Here is a 22,406-nt window from a genome sequence, read left to right on the forward strand (position 1 = left end):
CACTTCAGACCTTCCTATATATGCACTCACTTACCAATGCTGACAAATGCAAGCTCCCTACGACTTTCAAGTTGCATCAGATAATTCATGTTAATGGTTGTAGTAATGAAGCCATCACCTCTTGATAAAATCCTAAATCCCATTCACATATTCAGAATAAAGAAGAGTAGATAGTGCAGTTGTGGATATAGACAAAGGAATCCTGGGTAATCTTATGGGAGGGTTAATCCTGAAGGTATTTCACCTTAGAATTTCCTGTTAAGTAAATATTCAGAGAAAACCAAGAGATTTAGATTTAAACTTTCAGTTCTGCTGCAGCTTTGAGGATATGAGCCCTAATCCTGGTGTTTTCAGGGAATCTAGTTTGGTGTGGCCCCAAATGATCTCAAATATAAAGGATCCATAGAAAGGATATCTTGGGCCTGGGCCTAATATGAGAGTTGGAGTTTCATGTATTACTTCTCTTTAGAGCATGCTTTTTCAGCAGAGGTGATATCAACTCTCGGGGTGAGTACTGATGAAAAACCTTGTTCTTTTTATGTATAAAGCACAGACATACATACAGTACATAAACAGGTATGCAATGATATGAAAATTTCATGGTGAAAGAGATTAGGAGAAAATGTCTAAAAACCTCCTTCCAAGGATGGGGGATAATGCCAAAAAAGTAGAGAAACACTGCTCTGAAGTGTACTCATGTGGACATGGGCCAAACCAGCACTACCTCAGAAGTGACTTCAGTAAGAGAGGGAAGATATGTCAGTGTGAGGACACTGAGAGTATTATATCTTTTTGTTTTTTATTTATTTTATTTTATTTTTTGGCTGTGTTGGGTTTTCATTGCTGCACACGGGCTTTCTCTAGTTGCAGCGAGTAGGGGCTACTCTTTGCAGTGCGCAGGCTTCTCATTGCGTTTTGGAGCACGGGCTCTAGGTGTGCGGGCTTCAGTAGTTGTAGCACGCAGGCTCAGTAGTTGTGGCTCATGGGCTCTAGAGCACAGGCTCAGTAGTTGTGGCATACAGGCTTAGTTGCTCCAGGACATGTGGGATCTTCCTGGACCAGGGCTCGAAACTGTGTCCCCTGCTTTGACAGGTGGATTCTTTTTTTTTTTTTTTTTTTTTTTTTTGCTGTACGTGGGCCTCTCACTGCTGCAGCCTCTCCCGCCGCGGAGCACAGGCCCTGGACGCGCAGGCCCAGCGGCCACAGCTCACGGGCCCAGCCGCTCTGCGGCATGCGGGATCCTCCCAGACCGGGGCACGAACCCATATCCCCTGCATCGGCAGGTGGACTCCCAACCACTGCGCCACCAGGGAAGCCCAACAGGTGGACTCTTAAACACTGTGCCACTAGGGAAGCCCTGAGAGTATTAGATCTTTAAGCAAATATTCTAAATAGTGTATCTAAACTAAAAAAGAAAAAAATCAGTTAATATGTAATCTTTTTAAAGTCATCCAATTTTAATATCTCTAGAATTTAAGGACTTTCCTTAACAGATACAAAAATTAAGTCTTCTTCAGTGGAGATACACCCCTGAGTACCATTCTGTTGTCTTGTTTTTACATTTCACAATAAATAAGATACAATAATCTTCTCAAAAAACTTAGGGTATTTTACTGATATGCAGTGTATTAGCAGTTTTTCTTCTTGATCATAAGAGGTGATAAGAAAGATACTAAAACCATGGCATATTACTGTATATTAAAGTCAAAGGAAAATTTCCACAGAAATAGTAAAGAAACTAACAATACCAAATGAAGATCATATCTGTGCTATGAAATTACCCAGTCAAGGCATTCATCTTTGAAAAATGCTGCAGCTTTTATTTCTTCTCTTTTATTGTATCCATCTTAATGGATGTGACGTTGTTTAGCATTGTGGTTTTCATTTACATTTCACTAATGATTAATGGTGTTAAGCATCTTTTTTTTTTTCTTTTTTTTTTTGCGGTACACAGGCCTCTCACTGTCGTGGCCTCTCCCGTTGCGGAGCACAGGCTCCAGATGCGCAGGCTCAGCGGCCATGGCTCACGGGCCCAGCTGCTCTGCGGCACGTGGGATCTTCCCGGACCGGGGCATGAACCTGTGTCCCCTGCATCGGCAGGCGGACCCTCAACTTCTGCGCTTGGGAAGCCCAAGCATCTTTTAATATGCAATTTTATTGGCCATTTTTTTAATCTTTGGAGAAATGTTTAAATCATTTGCCCATTTTAAAATTGGGTTCTTTTTTTGTTAAGCTATAGAAGTTCTTTCTATATTCTGGATATTAACCCCTTATCATATATATAATTTGCAAATATTTTTCCCATTCTGTGGGTTGCCATTTTATTCTGTTGATTGTATCCTCTTATGCACCAAAGTTTTTAATTTTGATAATTCCAACTTATCTACTTTTACTTTTGCTGTCATATTCAAGAAATCATTGCCAAATCCATTGTTAGAAGAAAACATTGGGAAAAAGCTTCAAAAGTGTTTTATGTCTTTAACTCTTGACGTTTAGGTCTTTGACCCATTTTGGGTTAATTTTTCTGTATGTTGAAAGGTAAGGGTCCATTTTTTTGCATGTAGATTTATAGTTTTCCCAACGCCGCTTCTTGAAAAGAGTGTCTTTCTCCCATTGAATGATCTTGGGGGTACCCTTGTTGAAAACTGTTTGACTATATACATTAGTGATTATTTCTGAGCTTCCTGTTTTATGCCATTAGTCTTTATGTTTGTCTTTATGCCAGTACCACACTGTTTTGATTACTGTAGCTTTTGTATTAAGTTTTGAAATCAGGAAGTGTGAGACCTCCAATTTTGTTGTTCTTTTTAAAAATTGTTTTGGCTATTTGGTGTCCCTTGAGATTGCATATGAATTTTAGGATGGGCTTTTCTATTTCTGCAAAAAAAATCATTGAGATTTTGATAGGGATTGCATTAAATCTGTAGATTGTACTTAGGGTCGGGGTAGTATCCTCCTACATAGATTACCTCATTTTATCCTCACAACTCTGAGGTAGGTACTATTATTTTTCTCATTTTAAGCATGTAGACATTGAAATTTAGCAAGATACAAATTTCCAAGTCCCACGTTTAGAAAGAAGGGATGTTGGAATTTGAATTTAGGCAGTCTGAGTCCAATGCCAGAGTTCATAACCACTTCACTATGCTGCCTTTCACAGCTTTGGCAGCATGCATATAAAGCAGCAATAAACTAGATAAGCTTTCTGCAGTGATCCGTGATTGTATTTCCCAGGTGGCAAGATGACAGAATCAGTCATTTCAGTTCCCAGTGAAAATTATTTGAATATATTTTTACATGTACTCTCACATCCTATCCTCCAAAAAAGATTTAAGTGCACAACAATTTGATAAAATGTAGAAAAGTAAATCTTTGTAGAAGGAGCAATGTAAGGGATAATAATACCTTTTGCTAGATGACAAGAGAAAGTTGAAAGTAAATAAACTTTAAAAAAAAAAAAAAGGTTTGGGAGGTACAACATGACTGAGCTAAACAGGAAGGAGTAGGTGTAGCAGATGCCAGGACAGCGCACAGAAGGTCTCTGGGACCCAGGGTACCGGGACCCAGGGTACCTGCACCCAGGGCAAAAGCAGTGACTTCATAGGAGCCTGGGCCAGACATACTTGCTGGTATTGGATGGTCTCCTGGGGAGGCAGGGGGTGTCTGTGGCTCTCTCTGGGGTCATAAAAGCTGGTGGTGGAAATATTTGGGGAGAGTTCATCTACTGGAACTCTTGCTGGAGGCAGATATTTTGCTTGGGTCTATAGCACCAAGACCTGGCATCACTCAACAGCCTGTAGGCTCTAGTGCTGGGATGCATCAGGCCAACCAACCAACAGGGCAGGAGCACAGCCCTACCCATTAGCAGACAGTCTGCCTAAAAACTTTCTGAGCCCACCTCAGACATGGCCACCTCAAGACATGGCCCCTGATACGGCCCAGCCCAGCAGAGGGCCAAGACCCAGCTCTATCCACCAGTGGGCAGGCATCGGCCCGTCCCACAAGGAAGCCTGCACAAGCTTCTAAACCAGACATCTGCCAGGTGGCAGACAGCAGAAGCAAGAAAACTGAAATCCTGCAGCCTGTGGAACTGAGTCTGCAAACACAGGTCAGAACCTACCCTGGGACCAGGTGGTCCCTGGCCCTTGGGCAACAAGAGTAGAGTCAACTGCTAGGACACATGGGACATCCCCTACAGAGGGCCACTTATTCAAGGTTGGGAAACATAACTAACTCTCCATATACATAAGAATACAAATATAAATTTAGACAATGAGACAGCAGAGGAATATGTTCCAGATGAAGGAACAAGATAAAACCCCAAAGCAACAACTAAGTAACATGGAGATAGGCAGTACACTCAAAAGAACTTAGAATAATGATCGTAAAGATGATTCAAGAACACGAAAAAGAATGGATGCACAGAGCAAGAAGTTACAAGAAGTTTTTAACAAAGAGAAAATATAAAGGACAAAAAGAGATGAACAATAAAATGAAAAATATACTAGAAGGAATCAGCAGACGAACTGAGGCAGAAGAATGCATAAGTGAGATGGAAGACATAATGGTGGAAATCACTGCATGGAACAGAATACAGTAAAAAGAATGAAAAGAAATGAGGATGGTCTAAGAGACCTCTGGGATAACATTAAATGCACCAACATTCGTATTATAGGGGTCCCAGAAGGAGAAAAGAGAGAGACGACCTGAGAAAATATTTGAAGAGATAATAGCTGAAAACTTCCCTAACATGGGAAAGGAAACAGTCACCCAAATTCAGGAAGCACAGAGAGTCCCATACAGGATTAATGCAAGGAGGAACACACCGAGAGTAATCAAATTGACAAAAATTATAGACAATAAATAAATAAATAAAAGCAACAAGGGAAAAGCAACAAATAACAGACAAGGGAACTCCCATAGGTTATCAGCTGATTTCTCAGCAGAAACTCTGCAGGCCAGAAGGGAGTGGCACAATATATTTAAAGTGATGAAAGGGAAGAACCTATAACCAAGCATACTCTACCCAGCAAGGGTTTCATTCAGATTCTAAGGAAATCAAAAGGTTTACAGACAAAAGCTAAGAGAATTTATCACCACCAGACCAGCTTTGCAACAAATGCTAAAGGAACTTCTCTAGGGGGAAAAGAAAAGGCCACAACTAGAAACAAGAAACTTACGAATGGGAAACCTCACCAGTAAAGGCAAACATACAGTAAAGGTAGGAAATCATCTGCACACAAATATAACAAAATGAGCAATCGTGAGAAGAGGAGAGCACAAATGCAAGATATTGGAAATGCATTTGAAATTAAAAGACCAGCAACTTAATCTTGCTTATGTATAGACTGCTATATCAAAACCTCAGGTTAACTGAAAACTGAAAATCTACAAGATATACACAAAAAAGAAAATGGAATCCAAACCCACACTAAAGATAGTCATCAAATCACAAGGGGAAAAAAAAATCACAAGAGAACAAAAGAGGAAGGGAAAAAAAAGCCTACAAAAACAAATCCAAAACAACAAAATGGCAATAAGAACATACATATTGATAATTACCTTAAATGTAAATGGATTAAATGCTCCAACCAAAAGACACTGGCTGAATGGATACAAAAACAACACCCATATGTCTGCTGTCTACAAGATCTGGATCTGAAGACCCACTTCAGATCCAGGGACACATACAGACTGAAAGTGAAGGGATGGAAAAATGTATTCCATGCAAATGGAAATCAAAAGAAAGCTGGAGTAGCAATACTCATATCAGACAAAATAGACTTTAAAATAAAGACTATAGACTGTTAAAGAAATAAGACTGTTACAAGAGACAAAGAAGGACACTACATAATGATCAACAGATCAATCCAAAAAGAAGATATAACAATTGTAAATATATATGCACCCAACATAGGAACATCTCAACATACGAGGTAAATACTAACAGCCATAAAGGGAGAAATCAATAGTAACACAATAATAGTGGGGGACTTTAACACTCCGCTTATATCAATGGACAGATCATACAGACAAATCAATAAGGAAAAACAGGCCTTAGATGACACATTAGACCAGATGGACTTAACTGATATTTATAGAGCATCCCATCCAAAAGCAGCAGAATACACATCTCAAGTGTACATGGAACAGTCTGCAGGATTGATCACATGCTGGCCAACAAAGTGAGCCTTGATAAATTTAAGAAAGTTGAATCACATCAAGCATCTTTTCCGGCCACAACACCATGAGATTAGAAGTCAACTACAAGAAAAAAATTGTAAGAAAACACAAGCACATGAAGGCTAAAAAATATGCTACTAAACAGTCAATGAATCACTAAAGAAAGAGGAAATTGAGAAGTACCTAGAGACAAATTAAAACAAAAGCACGATGATCCAAAACCTATGGGATGCAGCAAAAGCAGTTCTAAGATGAAGTTTATAGCAATACAGTCTCACCTTAGGAAACAAGAAAAATCTGAAATAAATGACCTAAACTTATACCTAAAGCAACTACAGAAAGAAGAACAAAAAAACCCAAGTTTCGTATAATGAAAGAAATCATAAGGATCAGAGCAGCAATGAATGAAATAGAGACTAAGAAAACAATAGAAAAGATCAATGAAACTAAAAGCTGATTCTTTGAAAAGATAAACAAAATTGATAAACCTTTAGCCAGACTCATAAACTAAAAGAGGGAGAGGGCTCAAAACAATAAAACTAGAAATGAAAAAGGAGAAGTTAGAGTAGACATCACAGAAACACAAGGGATCATAAGAGGCTACTACAAGCAACTATATGCCAATAAAATGGACAACCTGGAAGAAATGGACAAATTCCTAGAAAAGCACAACCTTCCAAGACTGAACCGGGAAGAAATAGAAAATATAAACAGAGCAATCACAAGCACTGAAATTGAGACTGTGATTTAAAATCTTCCAACAAACAAAAGCCCAGGACCAGATGGCTTCACAGGCGAATTCTATCAAACATTTAGAGAAGAGCTAACACCTATCCTTCTCAAACTCTTCCAAAATATAGCAGAGGCAGGAACACTCCCAAACTCATTCGATGAGGCCACCATCACCCGTATACCAAGACCAGACAAAGATGTCACAAAGGAAGAAAACTACAGGCCAATATCACTGATGAACATAGATGCAAAAATCCTCAACAAAATCTGGCAAACAGAATCCAACAGCACATAAAAAGGATCATACACCATGATCAAGTGGGGTTTATCCCAGGAATGCAAGGATTCAATATACGCAAAAAAATTCAAACATATTAATGCATTGTAAGTGTATATTATATAGATATGTGGAAAAGAACCTTTGTCCTAAGAAATAACAGAGCCAAATAGGAATTTAAAAATTTAACTAAAAAGAACATTACAGTACATATTTGGGAAAGAAACTAGAAAAAGATTTCAAATGATACTTACCCCCTAATTAATGGCAGAAAAGTAGGAATTCCACTTTTGATTCTATGTATAAACTTTATATGTAGCATTAATATGTAGCATTAAAAAATTTTCACATGTGGACATAAAGTGGAAAAACACACCAAAAACTTAAGTGTTATAACATCTATATTGAGTTGAGATACGAAAGCACATAAATAGCAGAATTTCTACAATATTCATATAGTGACTCTATTACCAGTGGTTCTCAACCTTTAACCTACTTCAGAATGACCCAGAAGGCCTATAAAAACACAGACCACTGAGCCCTATACCCAGAGTTTCTGATTCAGTAGGTCTGGGGGAGGACATTAGAACTATATTTCTAACAAGTTCCCAGGTGATGCTGACACTGCTAACCTGGTCAGCCCTCTATTCTGACCAAGGCAGAATAAAATTTCACATTATATCAGTACCTTCAAAGCAAAGACAGAGGATCCTGGAGAGAGATTACAACCTAAAGAAAGTCACTGAACTCTAAGTCCTCAATAGAAACTGAAAAAACTTCTGACTGACCAGTTACTATTATAAAACACAAAGAATTTTAAATGTACCTACTATTGCAGTATAAGAGCTCCTACTAGGAGTAGTAGTTGATTAGTTAGTTTTAAATTGGTAGGACAGATGTATTAGCATACTGGAGTGAGCGTAATAGTCATGGGCACCAGTCTGTATATCATACACATGGAATGCAGAACATTCCATAATCCATTTAAATGTAGCTTAAGAGAGTTTCAATCATACTGACAAAAATAAACAGGTTAATTCTTAGATGTCTACAATGATCATGCCATGTCCGGTAACATCATCTTCAAATATAAAAATATATGAAAAATAGGGCACCAAAGAAAATACTAAGATTCCTATTACCACCATAAAATATTGTCAAGTGCTTGCAAGTACATTCAGATGTTGTTCACAGTAGAGAACTTACAAGGACAATCACCAAAAAAATAAAAGTAAAATATATTAAGCTATTTATTAAGTTAGTATAATTCCTATGATGGTTAGTACATCTCAGTCACAATTGCTGATGCTTCTTTAAGTTTTTATAATCAATATATGGAAGGCATGCAATAATAAGTTCTTTTTGTACATCCCTTCAGACAACATTTTTCTGAGTATCCTCTGTACTTTCTTTGGGGATGATTCCCCCAAAACAAATTGCTTAAGGTTTTAATTTTGTTTGTATTTTTCTTCTGAAATTCTACAATCTCATGAATATATGGACTGATATCTTGTGATGAGGAAAATATCTCTTGTCTTGTCTTAAAAGGCAAGTTGGCCTTTTTGTACTGATGCTCAGACAGTGACTGCATCTTCAAATTGTTTAATGCTTCTTCCTGAGAGGCAAAAGTAGAGACTGTTGAGAGACAAGAAAAAAATCCTACTTTATTAAAATCTTCGTTTAGCTGAAAATTTAATCATAATGCTGTAATACTAGAGTCAGCTAATTTTGAAAACACAAGTAATCACATTTTAACTAGTAAAATGGTTATTTGAAAGCAATGTATATTTTTAACTAAAATAGTTGTAGGTATTGCTTTCCTATAAAAAAGGCCTAGAAACATTTGCACATTTTTATGCAAAAAATATTGAGATATAACTCATATGCCATAAAATTGAGCATTTTAAAGTATACAATTAATATATTCACAAGGTTGTGCAAACATCACCACTACCTAATTCCAGAACATTTCTATCACCCACAAAAGAAACCCCCACCCATTAGCAGTCACTCCCATTTTCCTCTTCCTCCAGCCCCTGGCACCTACTAATCTACTTTCTATTCTATGGATCTGCCTAAATCATACCATATGTGGCCACCTGTGTCTGGTTTCTTTCACTGAGCATATTTTCAAGGTTCAACCATGTTGTAGCATCTCTAGCAATACTTTATTCTTTTTATGGCTGAATAATTTTCCACTGTATGGATATATCACATTTTGTTTATCTGTTTATCAGTTGATGAACATTTGGGTTGTTTCTACTTTTTGACTATTATGAATAGCACTGCTCTGAACACCCACATACAAGTTTTTGTGTGGACACATTTTCAGTTTTCTTGGATATATACCTAGGAGTAGAACTGCTGGATCATATGGTAAATTTGTTTAACTTTTTTAGGAACCGCCAAACTATTTTCCACAGTGGTTGTACCATTTTACAATCCCACCACTAGGCTTCCAACTGCTACACATCTTCACCAACATTTGATATTTTTCATATTTTGGTGAGAGCCATCCTAATGGATGTGAAGTGGTATCCCATTGTGGTTTTAATTTGCAATGACCTTGCAACTAATGATGTTGAGCATTTTTCATGTGCTTACTATATATCTTCCTTGTAGAAATGTCTATTCAAATCCTTTGCCAATTTCTAATTATTTGTCTTTTACGCACATTTTTAACTAAGTGGTTAGTAGAAGCCATTTTGGTTTTTGTTGAAATATAAAGAAATGGAAAAGTAGTGATACGCTCAATGAACTGATTATTTCTATTATACTGCTCTTACTCAATATTACTGATAATAAATTAAAATAACACCAGAAGGTAATTAATTGGCGGCTTGTTGGATTTCCATCATTGCCCTTGCCCATCTACAGTCCCTTTTGGGAGATATATTTGCCTCTAGCCATTGCTGTAGAGTCACCCTTAGGCAGTCATAGGGTGATTCCACCTTATATCCACAGATGAATAGTCAGGAGGTTGGCACCTGACCCCAAACAAACCAATCTACTACAGTGGCCAGCAATCCATGCCATGTGAAAAATAAGTTGGCTCAATCAGATTTCCTCTCTTTAAAATTAGAACTAAGAAGTAATGAGAACAAGATGAGTTAGAACCAAAACTGAGAGGATACTATGAAGCTTATCATGACAAGCTAAAGTTATAAAGGAACATAGATATTAGAGGAGAAAAGATTCAGAGAGAGAAAGAGAGAAGGTGATTTTTAGCACTGACTTGATTCCTTAGGCTTTCCAGGGCCTTTCCAGATCCATTTACAGATCTTGTTTTTATAATAACTATCCTCCGCTTTTTTCTTGAGGGTATTTAGGAGAAACTCTGTCTCTTGCAGTGACAGTCCTATTAGAATACTCTGTAATAACTTTGTATTTAATAAATGCCTAAGACAAAATGTGGAATAGTAAAACTTTAGGACAGATATTAATCTATTCTAAAGTACCAAATAATGTCATCTAAGACAGATAAATATGTGATCAATTAAAGTGTGTCACAATGAACAGAGTACACTGAAGGGAAAAGTGAATTAGGTTGTCTACGCAGGTTGAAGAAAGACCTTCCTGGATGAGATGTGCCATGTTCTGCCACTTAAAGGGGAAAAAAAGGCAGACAATAAGAAGGAAACTTGTTCATGAATGAAGGCAACTAGGGACTAGTTAATGAAAAGTACATGTCAAATTGGAGAGGGAACTTAAAAGGGAAACAAGCTGTACTCATAAGGAAACAAGAAAGGTTAAAAATGAGTATTCAAATCAATGAATTTGAAAAAGAGCAACAGAGATAACCCAAATAAGTAATAAGGAAAGAAATCAATGAATTATAGAAACAAAACAATATAAAGATTTAGAAAACCAAAAGTTGGCTCTTTTAAAGGATTAATAAAATATAACTTTAGCCAGACTAATCAAGAAAAAAAGATGAATATGAACAAAATACACTAGGAAAAAAAGGACTACAATACAGATACAACAGTGGTTCATACAAATCAACATCAAAAAAACAAAACAACCCAATCAAAAAATGTACAGAAGAACTGAACAGACATTTTTCCAGAGAGGAAATGCAGATGGCCAACAGGCACATGAAAAGATGCTCAACATCGCTAATCATCAAGGAAATGAGTCAAATCAAAACCACAGTGAAATATCACCTCATACCTACCAGAATGGCTATCATCAAAACTAACACAACCAATGTTGGCAAGGATGAGGGGAAAAGGGAACCCTCGTACTGTTGGTGAGAATGTAAACTGGTGCAGCCACTCTAGAAAACAGTCTGGAGGTTTCTCAAAAAACTAAAACTAGAACTACCATATGACCCAGCAATTTCACTTCTACGTATATATCCAAAAGAAACAATACACTAATTCGAAAAGATACAGGCACCCCAATGTTCATAGCAGCATATTTACAATTGCCAAGATATGGAAGCAACCTAAGTGTCCATCAACATATGAATGGATAGAAAAGGTTGTGAGATATATATATATATGTATGTATGTATATATAATGGAATATTACTCAGCCATAAAAAAGAATGAGATTTTGCCTTCTGCAGCAACATGGATAGACTTGGAGGGTATTATGCTAAGTGAAGTAAGTCAGACAGAGAAAGACAAATACTGTATGATATCACTATATGTGGAATCTAAAAAATACAACAAATAGTGAATATAACAAAAAAGAAGCAGTCTCACAGATACAGAGAAGAAATGAGTGGTTACCAGGGAGGAGAGGGAAGGGAGGAGAGGGAAGGGAGGAGAGGTAAGACAGGGGTGGGGGATAATGAGGTAAAACAATTATGTATAAAATAAGCTACAAGGATATATTGTACAATACCAGTAATATAGCCAATATTTTATAATAGCCAATATTTTATAATAACTATAAATGGAGTATAAAAATTGTACACCTGTAACATATAATATTGTACACCAACTATACTTCAATTAAAAACATTTTTTTAAACCATAAGCCCATTTCACTTACAAATGTTTGTTTGAAAGTCCCAAATAAGGTACTAGTTAACTGAATCCATGAACGTATTTTACAAATATATTAAGAAAGTGTTTATCCCAGAAATGCAAGATCACAAAATCTATCAATGCAATTTACTATATTAATAGACTCCCATGCTCACTCTCAGCTGGTTTTGCTTTCTACTTTATAAGAAAATTGAAGGAATCAGAAGAGAACTTGTATTTGCTCCCTTCACTGTCTTTTTACTCATCTCTTAACATCTGTACCCATAATTCTGCCTTCCTAAGTATTTCCATAGATGAATTATCCACTCTAAAACCAATTCCTCCACTTATGGACTAGATCTATTTCCTCCTGCCCACTCTGGGATATCACTCCAGCAGTGCTTCTCTTTATCTTTCTTTCATCATTATTTTTTCACTTCTAGCGAACCACTCCTATCAGCAAATGTGCTATTTCTCCCACTTAAAAAAACAAAAAAAAAAACAAGAAACACTTCTCTTGGCCCTGCTTACCATCCAATTTCTTTTCTCTCCTCTGTAGCAAAACTCCTTCTGTATTTATTAATTCACTTCTCTTCTCTTACTCGGTCTGAAACGCATTCTATACAGGCTTTTACTCCATCACTCCACCAAAACTTCTCTTATCAAGCTCACAAACAACCTCTATATTGCTAAATTCAACAGCCAACTCTCATCTTATTTAACTAATAAAAACCACTCCTTCTTGATATGCTTTCTTCACTTGGTTTCCAGGATACCACATTCTCTCTCCTTCCCACCTAACTATTTGCCCCTTTCTACCTCCTTTACAAGTACTTCCTCTTCAGTTTTTTTTAATGTTGATGTCTCCCAGAGCTCAGTCCTTGGTACTCTTTTCAATCTATACTTACTCTCTTCATGATCTCATCCAGTCTTATGGCTTAAAAAATTATCTATATACCTGTGGCTCCTTAATTTCTTTCTTCAAGCAAATTTTTTCTTCCAAACTCCAGATTCATATATCCTACTTGCTACTCAACATCTCCACTCTGATGTCTCAAACTCAACATGTTTAAAACTCCACCTGAACTTTTCAAACTCAAAATGTCCAAAGATGAACTACTAATACTGTTTTCCAAACCTGTTCCACTTGAGGCCTTTCCTATTTCACTTGATAGTAACCCTATCCTTCCAGGTGTTCAAAGCAAAAACTCTGAAATCACATATTTTTTTAACATATTGGAGTAATTCCTGATTTTTCTTTTTTCTCATATCTCACATCATATCTGCCCAAATATATCTAGATTATAACAGTTATCACTGCTTCCACTCACTGCTACCATCCTTATCCAGATGCTATCCTCTCTAATACCTTCCTAACAGGTCTCTCTGTTTCTACTCTTGCTTCCCTACAGTCTATCCTCAACACAGTGGTCAAAGTGATCCCTTTAAAATGTCAATTATGTCACTCCTCTGCTCAAAAACCTGTAATGACTCCTTGCAAATGCTATAAGAATAAAAAAAGAAGAGTGGTATAAAGTTTAGAAAGTAAGTGACAAAAAACTATTAAGATAGTTCCACATAATTACTGGATTAAAATCAACCTGTAAAACTCAACTGCATTTCTCTAACCAATCATCACTAACTAGAAATATAATTAACAAGTATTTACAATAGCAACAAAATTAAAGTATTAAGCATTAACTTAACCAACAATACAGAAAGTCTCTATAGAGAAAACTTTAAAATTCTAATGACAGAATACAAAGATATTCCATGTTTTTGGCTGAGATGACTTTTTGTTAAAAAGATGTCAATTCTCTTCAAATTATTCTCTGTAATTCCATGCATCCCATTTAAATTCCAGATGGGTTTTTATAAAATAAATTCAATAAGCTTACTCTTAAATGTATATATAAGGATAAAGGCAGAGGATTAGTTCAGTCAACCTTAAGGGAAAAAAATAATTGGAGACTTGCTCTCCAAGATAAATGACACCCTACAGAGTCATAGTACTAAAACAGTGTAGTAATAATACAAAGTCAAACAAAAAGACCAATTAAATAAGAATCTCAGACAAACTTAATAAACAATAAAAGTGGCTCTACAATCAATGGGAAAAAACCGATTGTTCAGTAGATGGTATTCAGAAAATTATTTCTTCATGTAGAGAAAAGTAAGACACTGAGAAAACTAAGATAGTATCCCTAGCAGAACAGAACCAAAAATGGGCCCCAGAATTAAGGACCTAATGAGAACAGTAAAACTATAAAATTAACAGAAGAACAGAAAAGGAACCTCTAAAACTTTTGAAAGTTTTGTTCATACTTTTGAAAGTATGAACAATAAGGCAAAACACTTATCGTCTAATTGTATAAAAATTAAGACTTTCTGTCAAACACCAGTAGACAGATGACAGAATAGGAGAACATATTTGTAATATCTAAAACCTACAGCTGATTACTATTGTATCTAGATTTTGAATAACTCTTACAAATCAACTGGAAGACGACAATTCCAACAAAAAGTGAGCAAAATGTATAAACAGGAAATTTTCAGAAAAAAGGAACCCAAGAGGCTAATATGTATATGAAGAGGTGCTCAAATTCAGAGCAAATTAAGACAAAAATGAGACACTATTTCATGCCTGTGGCACTGGCAAAAGTTAAAAATTGTATAATGTTAATTCTTGACAGGGATACAAGAACACAGGAATCCTCATGTACTAGTGGTGCAACTATAAATTGGTGTAGCCATTCTGCAAAGCAATCTGAATGCACCTCAAGTAAATTAAGCATAATATATTTTATGATACATCAATTCTACCCCTAGGTATATATCCCAGAGAAATGTCCACACAGATCCATAAGGGGGCATATACAATGATGCTCACTGCAGTGTTATTTATAGTGGCAGGGAGTTGAAGGCTATATAGGTTAAATGTTCATCACTAGGAGAAAGAATAAGTAAAATGTGAGGAATGCGTATGAATATTATGCAGCAGTTTGAAGCAATGACTAAAAGTTCACATAGCAATAATAAGATATAGATCTCAAATACCATTTAGATATATTTTTAAAATACATGCACAGGAAATAATGTACAATTTGCAATAAAACGTATAAAAACAAAAATACATAATAAAACATTGGAATGGATGCCTATGGGAGGAGGAGAATGGGCATGAAGAAAGGAGATATGTGGAGACTAATTATCTTCTAACATACCATATAATTTATTTATGTTTATTGTCTATCTTCACTATTCTGTAAGCTTCATGAAGGCAAGAACCTTCACTGCCTCCTGAGTGAAACTGTTCACTCTTATATCCCAAGCAGCATGAATACTAACTAATATACAACAGGCACACAAATTTTGTTGAATTAATATATAAATAGAGAGGTTCTGCATAGCCAGTTGTGATAATGATATCTAAAGAAACAAGAAAATAAACAAAAAAACAAGAAGAAGTGAATGAAGACCAAGAATGGGGGAATACAGCCTATCTAACTGGAATAGTGGTTATGGATTATGAAAAACTGGTGATGAAACTTTGATGATTTCACCTGGTACTAAGAGTTAGGCAGCACCATACTCAGCCAGAATTTAGAAATATGACGTTAGCTTCATGGTGCCACACTATGAGGTAGGCATGAGACATGGCCCATACATTCAGGATCCACTAACAAGAAGTACACATCTCAAATTCAAGTTATGCATGAGTAGTCCTGAAAAAAAGCATTTTTGAATATGAGTGTATCAAACTATCTTTTCCTGTGTCAGACTCAAATAGATCATCAGAAGATTAAAATTGTTGATAACTGACTTGATCTAATATAGAAATATATTCTGCTGATATAAGCTAAATAAAAATCAATCAACTTTACAGCAACATTCACATGTAAAAGAAATTGCATACTTATATATTCTACGTTGGAATTCTATATTGGAAACACATACCTCTCTACAACTTCTAAATTAGTCACTAGAAATTAATAGGACTACATGTCGTCTTTCCTTATAGATTAAGAATTCTTTAAATTTTAATACACATTCATATTGATAACCTAAATCCATTTTTCGTTCTTTCATATATTTTAAAACAACCATGGTTTTATTGCCACATGATATTTCCACTTCAGCAAACGGCCCTTTATATAGCTCCCATAGTAACATGTTTAATGGGTATGAGAACTCTGAAATATTATCAGATGTATTTTCATTTCCTACGAATCCTGTTTCATTGCAGATCCCTCCTCATTGAATTAGTGACATGTCCTCCTTCAGGGGATTGTGAATAATACCTGACACAAAGGAGTGATTAATCAGCTCTGAGTTTTAAAGTTGACTTTTTATTAATGAGAAAAGTGTTTCCTCCAGAGTAGGCTTTGTCGAGAAAAAGGATTCTAAACTCTTTTTCAATAATAAACTCAAGCTTGGATGACTGAAGGTAAAATTTTGACTAGGTTATAGGTAATGAGAGCACAGTATTTGATGTGAGAGAAATGCCCACTGAACATGAAGTAGAAAGGGTAGGTCCACCTTGCATTTCTGGGAGAAAAGAGTAATGAAGAAATAGAGAAGTGAACTATTCCCTTGTTACTCAAAGAGCAGTGTCCAACTAACAGAATAAGCATCACCTGGGAGCTTATAAAACTGTAGACTCTCAGGCCCCACCCCAGACCTACTGAATCAGAATCTGTATATTAACAGTATTCCCCAGGTGATTCATATACACATTAAAGTGTGAATATCAACTGAACTAAGGTACAATTTAGAGACTGGTGAGAAACAATTCCTTCTTTATAAGAGCAGGATAAAGTGAGTTTATATGTAGGCGGTTTTGATGGTGGAAAATGATTAAGATTCAGTCTGATGCTTTCTGTTGTTTCTGTCTTTAAAAGTTTTCATTCCCCTTATATGCAGATGGCATGATACTCTATATAGAAAACCCTAAAGACTCCACACAAAAACTACTAGAACTGCTAAACAAATTTAGCAAGGTAGTAGGATACAAGATTAACATACAGAAATCTGTTGCATTTCTCTCCACTAACAATGAGAAACAGATAGTAAAAAAAAAAAAAAAAAAATGCCTTTTAAAATCACATCAAAAAAAAAACAAAACAAAAAAAACCTAGGAATAAACCTGACCAAGGAGTGAAAGACTTATACCCTGAGAACTATAAAACATTGATAAATGAAACTGAAGATGATTCAAAGAAACGGAAAGATATCCCATGCTCTTGGATTGGAAGAAATCTACAGATTTAATGCGATCCCTGTCAAATGACCCACAACATTTTTCACAGAACTAGAACAAATAATCCTAAAATTAATATGGACCCACAAAAGACCCAGAATTGCCAAAGCAATCCTAAGGAAAAAGAACAAAGCTGGAGACACAACCCTCTCAGACTTTAGACAATACTACAAAGCTACAGTCATCAAAACAGTGTGATATTGGCACAAAAACAGACATAAGGATCAACTGAACAGAATAGAGAGCCCAGAAATAAACCCACACACCTATGGTCAATTAGTCTTCAACAAAGGAGACAAGAATATACAATGGAGAAAAGACAGTCTCTTCAGCAAGTGGTGCTGGGAAAGCTGGACAGCCCCATGTAAATCAATGAGGGTAGAACACTCCCTCACACCATACACAAAAATAAACTCAAAATGGCTTAAAGTCTTAAATATAAGACATGACACCATATAATTCCTAGTAGAGAACATAGGCAAAACATTCTCTGACATAAATCATACCAATGTTTTCTTAGGTCAGTCTCCCAAGGCAATAGAAATAAAAGCAAAAATGAGCAAAGGGGACCTAATCAAACTTATAAGCTTTTGCACAGCAAAGGAAACCATAAACGGAATGAAAAGACAACCTACAGAATGGGAGAAAATATTTGCAAATGATGTGACCAACAAGGGCTTAATTTCCAAAATATACAAACAGCTCATATAGCTTAATATAAAACAAAACAAAACAAAACAAACAACCCAGTCAAAACTGGGCAGAAGAACTAAATAGACACTTCTCCAAAGAAGACTACAGATGGTCAATGGGCACATGAAGGTGCTCAACATCGCTAGTTATTAGAGAAATGCAAATCAAAACTACAATGAGGTATTACTTCACACTGGTCAGAATGGCCATCATCAAAAAGTCTACAAATAATAAATGCTGGAGAGGGTGTGGAGAAAAGGGAACCCTCCTACACTGTTGGTGGGAATGTAAACTGGTACAGCCACTATGAAGAACAGTATGGAGGTTCCTTTAAAAATTATTGGGTTGGCCAAAATGTTCATTTGTTTTTGTTTTTGTTTTCTGTAAGATGGCTTTGGTAGCGTTTAGGTGTCTTTACCTTCATTCGAAACAATTTTGTTAGTTTGTATTGTGACAGCTGTCATATCAGCATATTAAAAAAAAAAAACACTTATTAGGGACTTCCCTGGCGGTCCGGTGGTTAAGACTTCACCTTCCAATGCAGGGGTTTGGGTTCAATCCCTGGTCAGGGAGTTAAGATCCCACATGCCTCTCGGCCAAAAAACGAAAATGTAAAACAGAAGCAATATTGTAACAAATTCAATAAAGACTTTAAAAATAGTCCCCACCAAAAAAAATCTAAAAAGAAAAAAACCTTATCAAAATTGGTGAATTTTTGTGTAGCCATTTTAATACTGAAGATGGAAGAAAAATAGCAACATTTTCGGTATATTATGCTTCGTTAATATTCCAAGAAAGGTAAAAATGCAACTGAAACGCAAAAAAATTGTGCAGTGTATGGAGAAGGTGCTGTGACTGATCGAATGTGTCAAAAGTGATTTGCAAAGTTTTGTGCTGGAGGTTGCTCACTGGACGATGCTCCATAGTTGGGCAGACCAGTTGAAGTTGATAGCGATCAAATCGAGACATTAATTGAGAACAATCAACGTTATACCATGCAGGAGACAGCCAACATACTCAAAATATCCAAATCAAGCAATGAAAATCATTTGCTTGGTTATATTAATCACTTTGATGTTTGGGTTCCACATAAGTTAAGCAAAAAACCTTCTTGACCATATTTCCACATGTGATTCTCTACTGAAATGTAATGAAAACATTCCGTTTTTAAAACAAATTGTGACAGGCGATGAAAAGTGGACACTGTACAATAAAGTGGAATGGAAGAGATCATGGGGCAAGCGAAATGAACCACCACCAACCACACCAAAGGCCGGTCTTCAGCCAAAGAAGGGGATGTTGTGTATATGGTGGGACTGGAAGGGAATCCTCTACTATGAGCTCCTTCCTGAAAACCAAACGATTAATTCCAACAAGCACTGCTCCCAGTTAGACCAACTGAAAGCAGCACTCAGTGAAAAGCGTCTGGAATTAGTCAACAGAATACGCATAATCTTCCATCAGGATAACACAAGATCACATGTTCCTTTGATGGCCAGGCAAAAACTGTTACAGCTTGGCTGGGACGTTCTGATTCATCTGCCGTATTAACCAGACACTGCACCTTCAGATTTCCACTTATTTTGATCTTTACAAAATTCTCTTAAAGGAAAAAATTTCAATTCCCTGGAAGATTGTAAAAGGCACCTGGAACAGTTCTTTGCTCAAAAAGATATAAAGTTTTGGGAAGATGGAATTATGAAGTTGCCTGGAAAATGGCAGAGGGTAGTGGAACAAAATGGTGAATACATTGTTCAACAGTTATGGGTGAAAATGAAAAATGTGTCTTTTATTTTTACTTAAAAACCAAAGGAACACACACAATGGAATATTACTCATCCATAAAAAAGAATGAAATAATGCCATTTGTAGCAACATGGTGCAACCTAGAGATTATCATATTAAATGAAGTAAGTCAGACAGAGAAAGACAAATATCATGATTATCACTTATATGTGGAATCTAAAAAAATGATACAAATGAACTTATTTACAAAACAGAAATAGACATAGGAAACAAACTTATGGTTACTAAAGGGGAAAGGGGGGAGGGACAAATTAGAAGTATGGGACTAACAGATACACACTACTATATATACAATAAATTAAAAAAGGACTTTCTGTGTAGCACAGGGAACTATATTCAATATCTTGTAATAACCTATAATGGAAAAAATCTGAAAAAGAATATATACAAATATACATATATAACTAATCTAATAACTAAACTAATATTATATATAAATACAACTGAGTCAATTTGCTGTACACCCGAAACTAACACAACATTGTAAATCAAATACACATCAATAAAAACAATTTTATTCTCTTAGCAACAATAATCTTATAAGATTTATTCATTCATTCATTAAAGAAGAATAAGTGCTTATCAGAATATAGCCAATACTTTATAACTTTAAATGGAATATAATCTATAGAAATTTTGAATCACCATGTTATACACCTGAGACTAATATTGTAAACCAACTATACCTCAAAACAAAAAAAAAGAATAAGTGTTTATAATGTGCTAGGCAATGTTTTAGCTTGTTTCAGTCATCTACATTAGGGTCTCTCTTTTGGCACGATAGTCTAACTCCTTTCCTTAATTTCAGAAATCTTGACTTTTGCAAAATTTGTCCAAATAGAATCAACTGGATTACTATAAAAGGCAATAACTTCAATGACACTACACTCTATAGACCACAGTCTACAAATAAAGTGCATTTTCTTTTAAAATGGCAAACATATTGGGACTAAAATGTGTTAGTCACAAAATGTAAAAACAGAAGAATGGATCTGAAACAAAAATATTCTTCCTAAAGACTGCTTAAAAGCATTAAGTATAAATTCAATACATATTAAGCACATACCCTGTGCTCAGCCCTCTGCTAGACATTTCAGATAAAAACATACATGAGCAACCCCTATAACATGGTATGGCATACAGGGCTGGCATTAAGAGATTGAGACTTGCCAGTAGCACAAGCCTAGTGCTTAGAAAGACCCTGCATTTTGTTTAATGCTCTGTTGTCCCAGTCTTGAAATTCTCAATAATTTTATCTTTTGACTTGTATGTGAAGTCTGATGGGACAGAGGACCATGTGTTTGAGCAGAGGAGATACGCACAAGAAAGGTAAAAAGCTTTATATTTTAGTACCTTTAACAGTTTTTCCTGCTTTTTGAACAAGGGGCCCTGCATTTTTATTTGCACTAGGCCGGGCCAATTATGTAGCAGGTCCTCATTACAGTTAAATATTACAGTTAAATATAAATAGTTAAATAGAATTATGTGTTAGATATTGCGGTAGAATGGAGAATGGAGTGAGTAGCTATGAAATGGTCAGTGATGAGTTCACAGGGAAAATGATACCTAAATCAGGCTTTGAAGGGCAAAATAGTTTGCCAGGTGACAAGGGCACTGCAGAAAGGGAAAGCGAGGGAAACAGCATTATTCTTATACAAATGTGTAGACTTAACATGTGTACGCTTCTTTCCTCCAAGTTACAACAAACAAAAACAAAGACTTCATGGCTTTTGTATATGTATTAGGCACAAATTCCATTTCCTGCAGAAGTTCCATGCCTGGCAGGGCAAATTCGGGAATAAGAAATGTACAAAGATGAAAAAACATGCCTCTGGTTTAGATTTTTACCTGGGTTTGTCGCTCTCCTCCAGACCGGGAAAGTGGTTTGCGAGCTTTCTAACCGGTCAGGGATAAAGGTTTCGACCTTCTCCGAGGCCTGGGAAAGCAGCTGTGTGAAAGGCTTTTCCTCCTCACTGTGGCTCCAGTTAACAGTGCCACAGAGTTTTACTATTTCTTGCAGCAGATGCCTGCCGCACAATCTCCTGGCTCGACTAATGTTGTTCAGCTCACGGGAGACCCGAACTAGCAGGAGCCCGACACACAAGCAGAAGAGCCACGGCATCCCTGGACCCCCAACACAGACAGATCCGCCGAGGGCCCTAACTGCCGTCTGTCCCACGACTGCGCGTGCGCACCTGGCGACCTTCTGATTTTCGCGTGCAGACCTCGCGAGAACTTCAAGACTAGGTGAGCGGCGCCGGCGCCTAAACTTCCCGTGTTACGCGGGGCTCTCAGGCCGTCCCAGGTGGCTGCCTGTTAATTTTTAAAATGATTGATTAGTTTTTCTTGCCATCCTCACTAGGGAGACTCATCAAATGAAATATGGGGCCGTAGTTAACGCATCCCTCTAGTGGAATGCGTTTCCCGCCTCTTTTGCCTGTTGGAACGTCGCTTCCTTCGAGAAACCTCTCATTTT

General features: G+C 36.4%; 1 protein-coding gene across 1 annotated transcript; it reads right to left on the bottom strand.

Annotated features, from left to right (window-relative positions):
- Window positions 1–8,485: 8,485 nt before the first annotated feature.
- Window positions 8,486–22,052, bottom strand: INSL6 (insulin like 6). Its single transcript, XM_060015345.1, is given in 3 exon segments — window positions 8,486–8,552; window positions 8,554–8,827; window positions 21,779–22,052. Coding segments are annotated over 3 exon segments (615 nt in total).
- Window positions 22,053–22,406: the final 354 nt, after the last annotated feature.

The sequence above is a fragment of the Delphinus delphis genome, chromosome 6 (assembly GCF_949987515.2).
Source record: "Delphinus delphis chromosome 6, mDelDel1.2, whole genome shotgun sequence".
In the NCBI taxonomy this organism is placed as follows: domain Eukaryota; kingdom Metazoa; phylum Chordata; class Mammalia; order Artiodactyla; family Delphinidae; genus Delphinus; species Delphinus delphis.